We start from the raw sequence: 14,926 nt of genomic DNA, 5'->3' as shown, positions 1-14,926 counted from the left end.
TTTAAAAGAATACAGTTTGTGTGTTGTTATTTTGGAGCATAAGCTAGCCAGGTGGCCGGGTGCGGGGCGGCAGGAACGCAGTCTGCGCTGCTCCTTCTACACATGGTGACCTCAGCAGCATGGATTTCTTCTCCACTCATGCACTTCTAGGTTAGAACCTGAGTGTCTCTTAGTCTGTCTGATTTCCCTACCAGAGTAAGTTCAGCAGCATGCATGGAAACATTTTTGTGTGCACTCAGGAGCGCGCGTGCGCGGGCGTGTGTGCATGTACCTGTGGAGGCCAGAAGCCAACCTCTAGCATTATACATTGTTCCTGAGGAGCTGTCCACCTTTTTTTAAAAAAACTTTTATCTGTCATCTATCTATCTATCTATCTATCTATCTATCTATCTATCTATCATATCTATCTATCTATCTATCTATCTATCTATCTATCTATCTATCTATCTATCTATCTATTTTTTGAGGCGGAGTCTCTCACTGGCTTGGACACACCAACTAGTCTTGTTTAGCTGGCCAGTGTATCCCAGGTATCCATACTGAATGGCAGCTGTATGCTACCATATCTGGCCTTTTACTTTTTTTTTCTTTTTTACAGATTTTGGGATTCAAACTTACGTCTTCATGCCTGTGTGGCAAGCACTTCACTGTATAAGCTATATTTTTTGGCTCCTCAGCACAGTTGTTTGAATAAACCATGAGCCAGATACATAGCAGATGCCAATAATATCTTTCCACGGATGGAGAGATGGAAGGAAGGAGGGGCTCAAAGGCACTGGCGGCGGGCGAGCACATACCTGAGAACTGGATGGCAAAGCCCTGCTTGCTGGTGAAGAAGTCCGTGCTGAACTGCAGGACGACCGAGTTGAAGGTGCTGTGCAGGTCCTTGGGCAGCATGGGGCCGCTCAGCTCCTTGAGGAGCACCCCGCTCTCCACGGGCCCATCCCAGATGCGTAGCACGTCGTGGACCTCTTCTGTGTCAAACACAAGGAAATGCAGCCTGGACAGAGAAGAGACAGGGGGTCACTCCAAGCTCTACCGCTCTCTTCCCAAGAACATGCGGTCAGGAGATGTCACCGCCCAGGAAGATTGACAGGGAGAAGGAGAGGCATCATCTGGAAGCATCTTCATGCTTCAGTTGGCTGGCTCCATCCACTGGGGCCACTAGCAGTGGGGATGAGGGTGAGAGGGTGTGGATTTGTGCATGTCAGCACGGCCACACTTCATCCCTCCTAACTCCCCATGGACCAAGCTCCTGAGTATAAACCCTCATAATTCTAGATTGAGAGGGAATTTGGGCAAGAAAGGGTATGGGTTCTTTTAAAAAAGTCAAGGATGCTGGTGAGACAGGCTCAGTAGATAAAGGTGCTTGCCACCATGCCCGAAGACCTGAGTTCCGTCTCTGGAACTCAATAGTGCATGTAGATTCTCTTCTGAGTTCTGCATATGTGCCATGGCATGGACTTTCCTCTGACCTCTGCATATGTGCTATGGCACGCACACACGCACATGCACGCACACACGCACATGCACGCACACACGCACATGCACGCACACACACACACACACACACACAGTTTTTAAAAGGCACAGACAAGGAGAACTGTTTGATATCTCAGAGGCTGACCACCCGTGGGTTTCTCAGAGCAGAATGTTGAAGCTGTTAGCTACAGACAGACCTAGACTAGTGAATCTCTGCAGAGCGGTGCAGACAACACAGGGGTCTCTGCCTATATGGGGGTGCACACCACACCAGACTCTCAGAGCCTGTTGGGAGCCTCAATTCATCCCAGACAAAAAGGGGTTGAGCAGCTGAGGTTACTATGGCTACAAACCTGGGTGACAATGACACTGTGAATCAATTTCCTTTCACTATGGGGATACATTGAGACTTTGGCGAAGTGGCAGAGATAATAAAGAGAATTCCTGTGGACCCTCACCTGTTCCCCATCGACACCCGTGGCACACTCGTCATAACTATAAACCAAGCCTGGCACATTATTATTACAAATGAGACCCCGGAACCCACACGGACAGCACTGCTTTCTACAGTCATTGTTTCTCTCTTTGCTTACCGCGACTGCTTTAAAAATCTATCTTTTTAAATTATAAAAATGAGGCGCACACAAGGCAGAGACGTAAACCGCACACAAATGCTTTGAAACGTTGAAGGCTCTCTCATACAATCAACCAGCTCTCCAGGTTCCCCACTTACTATTAGCACATATCTCTCTAGACTTTTCTCAGTGTGCACATACACGTACTGTTTTCCCCAACATGGGCATGTATCTAACCTAGCTTGAGGCCTCTCTTCCTCCCGCTTTTCTTATCCCTCCTGCCTCTTTTTTTTTTTTTAAAGTATGCATCACCACCAGCAGGCGGGAGCAGGGTATCTGTATTTATTTATTATGTATACAATATTCTGTATGTGTGTATGTCTGCAGGCCAGAAGAGGGCACCAGACCTCATTCCAGATGGTTGTGAACCACCAGGTGGTTGCCGGGAATTGAACTCAGGACATTTGGAAGAGCAGGCAATGCTCTTAACCACTGAGCCATCTCTCCAGCCCCTCCTGCCTCTTTTTTTAGACAGGCTGGCTTTGAACTCATGATGTAGCCAAGAATGGCTTTGAACTTCTGACCTTCCTGCCTTTACCTCTGCAGTGCTGGGACAACAGGTGTGAACAATTACACCCAGTTTGTGTGGTGCTGGGCTTGAACCCATGACTTTATTCATGCTGGGTGAGCACGCTATCCACTGAGCTGCATCCCCAGCCCTGGTTTTAGGTCTCTCTCTTCCTTCAATAGTTTACCGTGGACATATATACCTACTTAATTTTTTCCTATAGAAATGTACAATCTGTTTCCCAATTCTCTATTGGTGGGACCCTTCCCATTCTACTGTTTCAGTAGACGCGTAGACATAATTGTTTGGGGCGGGGAGTAGAAGAGCATCTAAGTTTTCCCCTAATAAGCGTTGTTAAATTATCCTGTCATGTGGCTCTGTCAGTCTCAGCTCCCTCCAAACAGCGTTATGTTTTTCTAGTCTCTGTAAACTCCATCTCTTCAACACCAGATATTACAGTGTTGCAAATATATTCTACATTAAAATACTCTCCCATCTGCCAGACCAAAATGGAACCTCACTGGCATTTTGAATTTAGATAATTTAGTATTTTACATAACACTGAAAAAAATCTCTGAATATAATTTAGGGACATTTTTATTTTTTTCATATCCTTTTATCCATCTTAATTGGACTACTTATCTTTAAAAATTCTGTTTGCATACCAAGCTCTTTATTTGTTATTTTTACCTAAATTGGCTCCTGTTGTGGGATATATTTTTCAGTGCTAGTATTATCTCCTAGTGTCTGGTATCCCCTTTTTGACTTTAAATTTTGTTTATGGTATCTATATCAGTAGAGAAGTTACTCAAATATGTTAATCTTTTCCTTTAAGGATACAGGGGATTGTGTTATACCAGGGCAAACTTCTTTACCATGATTTCAAACCCAAATTACGGGACTGGCAAGATGCTTAGCGGATATGGGTGCTTGCAGTCAAGCCTGATGACCTGAGTTCGATCCCCGGGACTCTCATGGCGGAGACCGCCAAGCCCCACAAGTTGTCATCTCTCCTCCACTTGTACGCTGCTGCCCACGTGAAGACACACAAACAAAAACACATAAGCACAGGACACTTTTTAAAAACACCGAAGGCATGGAAGGATGGTAAGAGCCAGATGGAGTAGAAAGGAGACTGTTTGCTGGGCGTCAGAGTGCATTGCATATGCGAACTCGCAGAAGCTGTGATTCCGTGTCCAAGACTTGAACAGAGTTCAGCCATGGATGGGGCACCCGTGAAGCCCCGCCCCTTGCTAAGGAGTTATTGGTAATTAATGGCTTCTGGGGGAGGGAGAGTCAGTGTCTTCAGGCATGTGGTCCCTGAGAGACAATGATCCAGGAGATTGGTAGATGGTCCTGCAGCCATTCATATGCCGTCACTGCCAAGAGGACTCAGTAGGTAAAACAAACAAACAAACAGCGTGCAAACTGGGAAGGAAAGTGGTGGTAGGGATACAGGAATTGGAAGAGGAGGGATGGGGAGGATTTGATCAAAGTTCATTATATGCATGTATGACATCCTCAAACAATAAAAAAGAAATTACTTTTTAAAAAAGAAAATACTCAAAATAAATCCTAATTGCGATATTTTCTTGGAGCTTTCAGTTTCATGCTCGGAGATGGACAGCATCAATACTTATCATTATCATTTATCTACTCAGCAATAACTTAGCCCAGTGCCTACCTGAAGTGGTCTCCTCTGTATTTTAGACACTGAAGCCTCTGTTTACTCCCTCCTCAGCATCAGTCAGTACATACTTAGTGTGCTCCTTTGTTTTCTGCCTCTCCAGCCTGGGTATGGTTTTTGAAGGGGTGGGGTCCATCTTCTTTCCTAACGTGACTCCATGCTCAGGGCGTGCTTGCTTGTTCAGGGGCTCAAGAACAGGCAAGACTCATAAGCGAGCACTCCGGGTCCCCTGGCTGTTTGACCTGTCCCAATGGAGGCTCTGCTGGTCCGGAGAGCTCTCGTTGGCCTGTTTGGCGGCAAGGACTCCTTTGTCTGCACTGGCTGCTGCTCCTCACGACCAGGAAAACAGCTCTTTGGCATCCTTGCAGCTTCCCATAGCCTCATATTTTGTTATTCTAACACAAAGAGGTCCCCTTCATCTTTATCCCCCTAATTTATTCAGGTATGTCTCCAATTTACTCTATCAGATGAACTTTCTGGTATCAACTTCCAAAATCAATCCCAGTGAGACTGAACTTGGAATCGGCCACACTTAGTATTACGGAGGACGGACATCTTTGTTTCTTAATGAACCCAGGCGGGAACGTGCAGATAACTGTGTTTTACTTTGCTAGTTGTCTTCCTTGCACATGCTTGGAGTCATTCCTCAGAAATATTAAGTTTATGGTTTTGGCTTCATTATAAATGAGATTTTGTTTTTATTTCATAGTCTAGTCAAAGGATGGCTAAAGAGTAAACCAAAGTTACCATGGCATTATCTTTCAGGCCAGACACTGGCCTTATGCCCTTGACATTGTACCTATCTCCTGGAAGATGCAGCTCTGGAGGACAGCCAGGCATGGATGGAGAAGACCTAGCCATAATGAAGAGTGGACCTAAGGACCACACGGAGGCAAGGACATGTTCATTTTGTCCAGCCTGGCTGATCTGATAAGCACACAGGAACTTCACACTGATGAGGCTGAGGGGAGAGGAAGGGCAGGAGGAGGAGGAGCAGAGAGGAGGAGGAGCAGAGAGGAGGGAGTTGGGGGGGTCATCTGTAAGCACGAACAGTACATAAACAACTGACTGGACAGAATGTCCAAGTCCAAACCCAGAACGCCATTTTCCAGGAGCTGCTGGAGCTGGCAATGCTCCCTCACACACGAACCCACAGTAACGAATGCTGGGGAGAGGATTGACAGAAGGCTGAGGGAGAGTAACCATTTTAGGGACAGAACACGTGGAAGACCTCTCAGAGAGGGTGACATTTAAGCAAGATGGCAGGCTCAGAGGGAGCCGGCCACAGCAGAGCAGGCCAGGTTAAGAGGTGGCAGGCAGCGTCCCCCAGATAAAGGGCAGCATGTGCAAGGGTCCCCGAATGGGAAGCTGCGCCAGGGCATCTGGGCAACAGAAAGGTGGTAAGGGCTTTGAAGGGGCAGGCAGGGGCCAGGCCTGCTGAGATGTTGCAGGCTGGGGAAGAAGCTTGAATTGTATTCTACTGGCTGAGGAAAGTTGCTGAAGGACTCTAAGACCTAGACAGGGTCTGGTTTGGAATTTAAGATCATTCTTGAGAACAGGTAGATACGGACAAGAGAGGCAGGGGGACTTAGCTGGGGGCCAGCAGGGACCCCTCTTATGGTGGGACTTGATGAGAACCAGGAAAGACTGGTTTTGCTAAGTCACTCTCAGCAAAGACTTTTCTCATCTTGTAGAGATCAAAGTCTATAGGCTTTGATCTGGTGGGAGCTTCTGATCAACAGAGATCCGGGCTGGCCCCCAAACTCGGCTCATGTGGGCTGCATCCTGTAGGTGAGTGTGAGGCCTGACACTGGTTTGAAGATGGCATCTGTACTATGCTCCCAGGTGAGGAGGTATTGGGGTGACTGGGTACCTTTCCCTGTGGCTGGCTAGCTCATAAACACATGTGCTTGCTTGTTGGGACCATAGACACAGAACAGGGCATCTCTCAGGAAGAGGAATGGGGCATATTGTGCATAAACCTCTTCATTCAGAGTCCAGAGTGTGGGGCACTGTCTCTGCCCCGGAGCCTGCTACTCACCGAAGGGGACACGGCAAACACAGTAGCGTATGTGAGCAATGATGAAAGAGCGGCATATACAAGGCACTAACGAAATAACACGAGGAGAAAAAAATGCTAAGCCTTTGCAGGCCGTCTCCTACTTGCTGCTTGCTTTGTGTGTGTTCCCAGCATCCTCCTGGAGGTGGGTGAGAGCCATAATTCGTCATTTCGCAAAGGCGGAAGTGAGGTTCCAAGGGGTTCATATAGGTGACAGACCAGACAGCAAGGAAGGGTCCGAAATCCATGTTGAAACCATGTCTTCCTGGACCAGCTTGCAGAGCCCTTTCCTTGACCCCATCTTCCAGCTCACAGATGCAAAGGGGGCTTCTAGGAGGAGGTGTCTTTGAGATAGTGCAACGTATACAGATGCAATCCATAAAGGGGAAGTAAGAGAAAAGCCAGAGGACTCCCTGGGCCCAGGCTCCCTCCCACCCCATCTCCTGCTCCCCTATGGTTGGGGAGATTTCCAAGTCACACATCTGACCACATCTGCTGGTCTCTATGTCAACTACAGCCTGCATCTAAATAGCCAAGAGCGCTCTGAACTGTCATCTCAGGATCCTGCTCCCAACCCCATGGCTGCCCTCAGGGCTATTTGCAGGCAAACCCTTCCTTCTGGAATTCCTCGGTGCTCTTAAGACTAAAGGAAATCTGACCGCATCAGGCTTCCGGGACACTGATGGCTCTTCTGTATCCACTGAACATTAGAAAGACATGCAAGCATGAGAAAGCGAGAAAGCGAAACACGTGGCGGTGGTGGTGGCAGTGGAGATGACTTCAGCTGTTGATTTCACACGCCCTCTGACTGGGGGAGGTGGAGGCTGAAAATGAAAGCGCTGTGGGCGGGAATTCTCAAGGACCTGTCACTACAGTGTGAATCCCACCCACCCTGTGAGGGTTGGCCTGGTGAGAGAGGGTCCTGACCTCAAGGGAAGGTGGCCTGTAAGTGAACAGCAGCTAGAGGGAGAGTGTCAGAAACCAGTCCCCAGTTGAGAATGCAGCTTACTGGAAGTGACAAGGAGAAAATCAGGCTTGCCCTACCAAACATTCCCGCCTCTGAGGCACCGGGCAGAGATCTCGCTGTTAAGCCATGACAGTGATAGCGGACACAGGAATAAAAGCATGCTATCTGAAGACAAAGGCTGGGCAGACAAGTGGGGGCTCCAGGCCAGCTGGGCTGTTGGGTGCTAGCTTCGGTTCTTGGGGTCAGCTGGAATTCAATTCTCTTCAAAAGGAGGGGAATGGACCTGGGTGGGCTTCAGGATACTGAAGAAGTGGCGTGACCTTCTAGGCTGGTGGCTGCTGTTTTGGACGCAGGCAGTTGCCCCAGGCTTCTGTCTTAGGTGCCAAGTGACTCTGGACCTGGAGCTGTCTTTGTATTGTCATCTGTGAGGGACTTGCTAGTGGGCTGCCCAGCTTCTGGAACTGCGAGCCATGCACGTTTGTTGCCTGTTGTCCTTCATTTATGCAGCTGGTGGCTGTCACTCTGAGTCATGCTTGGTGACTTTTCGTGCATAACTCGGCAGCATCACGTCCTCCTCCTCTTCAGCTTCAGGCTCTGGTGTATCTCCTGTCTGAATGCTTTTATTTCTTGCAGGGCAAATGCTGCCACTGGGGGTTTTAATTCTGGTGATGCCATGATTTCCTTCTCAACCCAGTGTGCCGCCATCACTTCCTTTCCCAGGGATTCCCCTCCCCCACCAAGCCATTTGTCTCTATTAGCATCCCTATGTTTTATAATTAAAAGACAGTATCTTATGTATATAGCCCATTATAATACCCACCATCTATTCTGTTTTTAATTTTTGACATCCTGAGGGTGGAACCAAGGGCTAGGTTTCCTAGTTATCATGAATTATCAACTTGACACAGCCTAGAGTCATCTGAGAGGAAAGCCTAGTTTGAAGACTTGCCGAGATCAGACTGTTCCACGGGCGTGTCTGGAGGCGATTGCATTGATTATTAATTGATGGAGGAGGGCTCTGCCCACTGTGACTGCCAGCATCCCTAGGCAGGGAGTCCTGGGCTATATAACAAAGCTAATTAAACAGAAGCCCGTCAGTGAGCCAGAAAACAGCTTCTGGCCATGGCTTTTGCCTTGAATTCCTGCCCTGACTTCCTTCACTGATGAACTATGACCTGGAAGTATAAGCCAAATAAACCCCTTAACTTCCCAAGCTGCACTTGATCGGAGTATTTCATCACAGCAACAGGAAGAAACTTGAACACTAGACAAGTGTTGCCACTGAGCGACAACCTTATGTTTTTCCTGTCTCCTGGAGTATTAAAAACAAAATAAAACCCTTTCTTGAAAAACAAAATTGGTCCTTCTTTTTTTTGAGAAACAGTTATCTTTTCTCAGGAGTGAAAAGATAACTTTATGAAACATCTTGTGCATTTATCTTATTTGTGCACTATTATCTTTAATCTGTCATTTCTAAGGGAGGGATTGCTATGGGTCCAGTGCGTCAGCCAAGAAGACAGGTGGTGCTGATTCCCTAAGAGACATCAGACTTCACACCTGGGGTCCTAGGCCGGCAGCCAGAGGCTGTGTTCTGCCTAACTCCACTACTCCAGCTGGTTTGGCTGCATTATTGTACTTGGATAATTTGAAGTAGCTTGTGTTTCTTTCTCTAGAGGCCATCTATGGAAAACGAAATCACCACTGAGAGTGCTGCCGTTCTGAAAGCGACATTTATACCCACCGGGCTGTCCACCTCCTCTCCTTCAAAACAACTTTCTGGCTCTTTATGGCCATTTCCTGACTCAAGGCAAACTCAGGGCTGAAAAGCGATGCCTGCTGGGTGTACTGCTCTGTGTGGCTTCCTTCAGGAGGTTGCTCTCACAGCGCAGCTCCGCGGACCTTCACTGTTTAAAGTTTAACTCGCCGTTGCTCTTTTAAAAGAAAGCTTCTGGAAGCTGCTGAACCCGAGGCCAATATCCCCGGCAAGATCTGTGAACACACGCTTTGCTTCCAATGCCTTCTGCCTCCTCTGGGCCAGCTGCCTGCTTGCTGGCTGACCGCTGTGGAGAGCAGCTCTGGAGTGTGACAGATCTGAGAACGCAGCAGGGGCTCCGGGCTGCGCACACAGCCAGGTATTTTGTCTAGTCCGGTTTCCTCCCATGAAGACAAGCTCCACTAGGCAGGGAAGCTTCTTCCTCAGAACCTCCTCTTGGCAGCCTTGCTGCTGGGGGGCCAACAGCTAAGAATGAAGCTTGCAGCTTACCCTCACCTTCACCACTAAGAGGCCCTACAGGTTTAAAGGAACAAAGAGCTACTTACTGGCCAAATAGGAGCATTACGGCTGTATGGATATTAGGCAGAGAGAATCAGTGTCCAACAGCAAAAAGATTCCCCACTTTCCACTGGTCCCAGATCCCCATAGGGAGGTCACACCTGTAAAGGACCATCACATCTGTCTTCCTGCGGCTGCTCTATACAGTCCTCTATACATCTACAGCTACTGGTACCAACTGCACTTGTATGCAAGAAACTCCGTTTCTCTGAATGCAATCAGGGTTGCCAAATGGTCATACTATGCCCGTCTCTGGTTCCCAACCAGTTTCCCCACTGAATTTCTACCACTGATCTTCCTGAGGCAGCAATGTTCTCTGTCACTCCAGATGATGGGGTCGTTAACCATGGCTATGCATATCTGTGCCTTCTTCTATTTTATAAGCCCGGAAGGCCCTTCCTTCTCGGCCTTCACATTGAACACCTACTGTTGTTGTTGTTGTTGTTGTGTGTGTGTGTAAGATCCAGGCACATATTTGTACAGGTGTATGCATGTGGGTGCAGGTGTGTAAAAGTGCACACACATGCATGGGTGTGTGCATATGGGCCCATGTGCGAGTGTAGAGCCCAGGCTGCTCTTCCTCCAGTGCTCTCCACCTTACCTGGCAGAGCAACGGTTTACCACGGAACCCAGGAACTTACCAATTCCACTAGATGGGTGGCCGATGGGTCTCAGTGATCGACTATTCCTGGCACTGGAATGACCGGCCTTCACTGCTGAACCTGGTTTTTCCGTAAGTTCTGGGGATCCCCACTCACATCTTCATGCTTGTGCGCAGACACACTGCCCACTGATCTGTGCCCCCAGCCCCACTCCTTCTGCTCTTTTAAGTACAGCTAGGATAGTGGTTTGTTTCTTACTCCCTGCCTTCAGGTGCCGCTCGGACCTTCTGCTGCATGTCTACACGATCACATTTTGCTGGACTCTTGGCGGATCTGTGCTGTTTCTGAACCTCTCCCCTGTCTCTGCTGTGGAGACCATTAGACAAAGAGATGCTGGTTTCTCATTTTCTTCAGTAAGTTCTCTCTAACAACCTGTAGGAAGGGCAGCGTCTTTAAAGGTAGCAAGTCCTCCCAGGAGCACACACAAATCCTTATGTGCCGAGACTTCGAGGCCCTCCCCCTTCCTCTCTTCTAGAATGGAACACAGATATGGTGCCTGGAGCGGCAGCAACTGACTAGTCAACCACATGGTTGAAAGTCTCAAGATGGCACAGCAATAGCCTAGGTCGAGGTGCCAAGGGTAGCCAGGCCAGGTCTGGGTGGGACCTTGAGAAAAAAAACACTCCCCATCTGCGAAGGTAGCTTAAGTCAGATTTTCTCTTTCCATTTCTGATAGACATAATTTCTCTCTGAGACCCACATGGGAAAAGACTGTCTTACATAGACCCAGATGGGAAAAGACTGTCTTACATATACTTTTGGTGCCTGCTACAATGCCTGGTGCTGGGAAAAAATGTTCCACGTTTTTTAGTTGGACTGAAAACTGTTACTTTCTTAGAAGTGTTCCAACAGCTCCTGTTACATGAGAACGAATGCAGGCTTCTCCTGACCCTCAGGATCCCGCTGAGACCCTTCCTCCTCCTACACCAGCTCACCACGCAGCTCCAGTATGGTGGGCTTTGCTCCCGGACTGGGCCATTGCTTCCCTCCCCCAGTTGGAAAGATCTCCTGCCCTCCAGCAAGGACTTCTCTCTCTTTTTGGTCACTGCATTCTCTGTGCTCTGTGCCAGTGGCTTCCACTGTCTGTGGCCCCTCAAGCCAGGGCTGGGCTTCAGTCTGCTCTTTCTGTTGTCCCTGCGCACCATGACAAGACCCTGGTGCAGAGCGGGTCTCTAATGCCCACTGTTTCAAGCGCAGCAAGGCCAAGGGCAGAAGGGCAGGTGGGAAGAGCGGTGGCTGGAGAGACAGATGGGCTCCACGTGCCCCACACTGTTTGGGCCTCCAGGGGGTCCTCTGTATGACAGGACTCATGACACTGGTCCGGAGCCTGGCATGCCGTAGATGCTTGATAGACAGCGGTCAGAGGGGCAGGACCAGGTGCCTAAGCCTTGGCCATCTTTTCTTTGTCTAATTCTCTGAACTATTCCACAAATCGTAGGACGGAAAATTCCTGCCCCACTCTGGAGATGGAGAGGAGGCCGCAACATTAAGGGGTGACCCTCATATTCCCCATATTGTTGTCAGACGGAACTGCAGGGAAGAAGCCATGTCCTATGCCTTACTGTGTATGAACTGCCAGGTCTTGGTGGAACTCTTGGAACCCAGAAAGAGCACCCACTAAAGGCTGCGGAGCTCACCGTGTCCATAGGAAAGGTTAATTCGCCAGCCCACTCTGGCTAAGAACACCAAGAACTACCTTCTCTCCAGCCTGGCTACACCCAGGGTGGGAGTAGGGGCTTGGCTAGGTTCAAGAAGGTGACCACTGCCCTTTTTGGAGTCTTGTTCAGCTTTTGGGCTGAACCTGGCAGCAGGTCCTTCTGGACACACCCAATACGTCATCAGGGTGGGGCCAGGTGCCCCTGGAAAGGCCCCTTGGAGTCTTCTGTCAGTCCTGCCAAGAGCTGCAACCATCCCACATCCCCTCCATCAGGCACCCCTGTTCCAATGCAGGGCATAGCACCTACTACCCTTGACCTTTAGAGGTGACTTACATCCTGCAGGCTTAGGGGATGCATTGACTAGGTGAAATGGACTCTCTGCCTGGGGGCATTTCTGGGGCAGCTACCATTCTAAGTGGTTTGTAAACCTGACCCACTTAACCCTCCCAAGGAGCCAGTACCTCTAATCTCCATTTCACAGGACTAGAGAGACAGACAGTGCTGAGAGAGACAAGCTGAGCCGATAATAAGCAGGCAGGTAGTTCTGTGCCCCGGTCCAGCTCCTAGCTATGACTCAAAGCGGCACAAACAATGGAACTTGTGGGACATCAAGAATCCAGTTGAATAATCAGGCCCGAATGGCCTCACTGCAACACGCAGTGGATGCTGGAGAAACAAGTGACATCGTAAAACAAAACACAAGTGTGTCCTCAGAGGGATGCAGATGATGGCACATTGATAAAAACAAATACAGGCTGTCAAGAGCAGTCGGAAAACAAAAGGCTGGAAGTGAAAACAATAACAAGGTTTCCGGGAGGAACAGAGAGAGGGGGTTGTGATGGGGGGGGGGGGATGGTGACTGCTCAAAACAGATCGGAGAACTTTCAACGGCAGAAGAAAAACAAAGCCAATTAAATCAGATCAGCCAAGGACGGGAGAGACTCAAAACCGGAAGGACTCAGCTGAGGAGCAGCAGAGCATCTTCTGTTTGAAGGAAAGCAGGCTGCATAGGATGTGAGAGAAATATAGACCCCGGAGGCTTTTCAGGACTTAAGCATCTGGGGAAGGTTAGTACAACAGACAGGCTGAGAAAGTCAAAAGGGCACAAATGCAGTAGACATAAAAACACTGTGAGGCCAGGGTGATGGCTCAGTCGGCACAGCGCCTGCTTCATGAGCGTGAGGACCCGAGTTCAGATCCCCAGAGCCCATATAAAAAGCTTAGCCCTGCAGTGTGCTCCTGTAACACCAGCACTGGGGAGGCAGAGACATAGGTCCCTGGGCCTTTCTGGTCAGCTAAAGAGGTGCGCTCAGCTCCAGATTTAGTGAGAGAGCGCAGTGGAGAGCAACTCGGGAAGATACCCAGTGTTGATGTGTCTGGGCTCTACATGCAGGGCACACATGGGCACAGACACGTACACACACACACACACACACACACACAGAGAGAGAGAGAGAGAGAGAGAGAGAGAGAGAGAGAGAGAGAGAGAGATCATGCAAATCATATAGGCACTTAGTGACTTTAACAAAGATTTTATATTTTCCTGTATTTTAAGCTGAAAGGAGAAAGTGTTTAGAAAGGAGCCCAGGCAGACACTGTGTGCAGAAGTGAGATTCCCCTGCCCCACAAAAGAGCTGGACGCAGTAAAATGGTAAAGGGGAAGAGGACAGACGCAGGCAGAGATGCTGTGTGCAAAGCCAGCCTTAACACAGGCCACCAAGGGTGCGGAAAGCTGATTCGGTGTCTGGGGGGAAATTCAAGGTCATGTGTCAACATTTGCCTTCAAAGAGTATGTCTGAAAGAAATAATTGGATCTGTGTGCAAAAATTTATATATGAAGACGTTCACTGGAGTGAAAAATCCAAAACCATTTGCTTTATCCGTAGGGAGAGGCTCTATCAATTATGGCTGCGCACACAATGGCCTTCTCTGCAGCCTTCAGCCAGGGGAGGCAGGTCCCTTGATCTCGGCGTAAGGTCAGGGCTGTGGTTAAGGACTAAAACAAAAAGCTAGTTGCAAAGGCTGGCAACGAGAAGGACTTGTTTAAGAAATTGTGCTCGTTGGATTTGCTTTCTGTATGCGGCTACACTAAAGGCCTAGAAAAATTAAAAGAGCAAAAGGGACCAGAGGTTATTTCAAGTGGCCTGTGTGGAGGCGGAACATTCCACAGTGAGAGGCAAGGACTCCGGGTTTATACTCTTTGACCTTTGTTACTGTGGTATTTTGAATGAAAAAAATGATTTTCTATTTTTATTAAACAGAAAATATGGGCACACAGGCGCACATAGTGTGGAAGGGAAGAGAAGAGAGAGAGGGAGAGGGAGAGAGAGAGAGAGAGAGAGAGAACAGTTTGTGGTTCTCTCCTTCCACCATGTGAGTCTCAGCATTCAAATCCAGGTCATTAGGCTGAGCCATCATTCCGGCCTCTTATTTTATTTTAAATAGAAAAATTCTAATAATATTCAGCACAGAAAAATACTAAATAGGGACTCAGATGCGAAGAGCTCTCTTCAGATCTGTGTAGTTATTAGCTCCTTTTATTCAACTGCTGGTTATTCAAGGGAAGATGAAGTGGTGAGAGGGGAAGAGAGAGAGTTGGAAAAAATGGAGGAAGAGGAGGGAGATAGGGAAGAAAAGAGGAAAGGAGACAGAATAAAAGGAGGGAGAGAGAAGAGGGAATGAAAACATGTGCACACGGACTTGTACACATGTGTGCATAGATGCAGAAGGATGACGGAGCTGGGCAGAGACTTGAGGTGGGGAGTGTCTTGTCCTCCATTTTCACTTTTGGTACCTCTAGTGTGGCTGGAAGACCACCTGCCTAGCAGTAGCTCCTGTGGGAGTAGCTGTGGCTGGGAGACACATGTCAGAATGAGAGCTAGTACATCCCCATATCCCTTCAAAATGTTTATTTTCTTATTGTGTGTGTGTGTGTG

At 48.5% G+C, this 14,926-nt stretch overlaps 1 protein-coding gene across 5 annotated transcripts in view; it reads right to left on the bottom strand.

The window, feature by feature from the left end:
• The window catches only part of Csmd2 (CUB and Sushi multiple domains 2), a 547,650-nt gene that overhangs the window by 119,321 nt on the left and 413,403 nt on the right, over positions 1–14,926 (bottom strand). For all 5 annotated transcript variants that reach the window (XM_075945152.1, XM_075945154.1, XM_075945155.1 and 2 more), the window contains one exon: positions 798–1,000. In XM_075945152.1, the coding sequence (XP_075801267.1) occupies positions 798–1,000 (203 nt within the window). The remainder of the gene's footprint in view (positions 1–797; positions 1,001–14,926) is intronic.

Source organism: Microtus pennsylvanicus, chromosome 13 (genome assembly GCF_037038515.1).
Source record: "Microtus pennsylvanicus isolate mMicPen1 chromosome 13, mMicPen1.hap1, whole genome shotgun sequence".
In the NCBI taxonomy this organism is placed as follows: domain Eukaryota; kingdom Metazoa; phylum Chordata; class Mammalia; order Rodentia; family Cricetidae; genus Microtus; species Microtus pennsylvanicus.
This window is presented reverse-complemented; position numbering and strand designations above follow the sequence as displayed.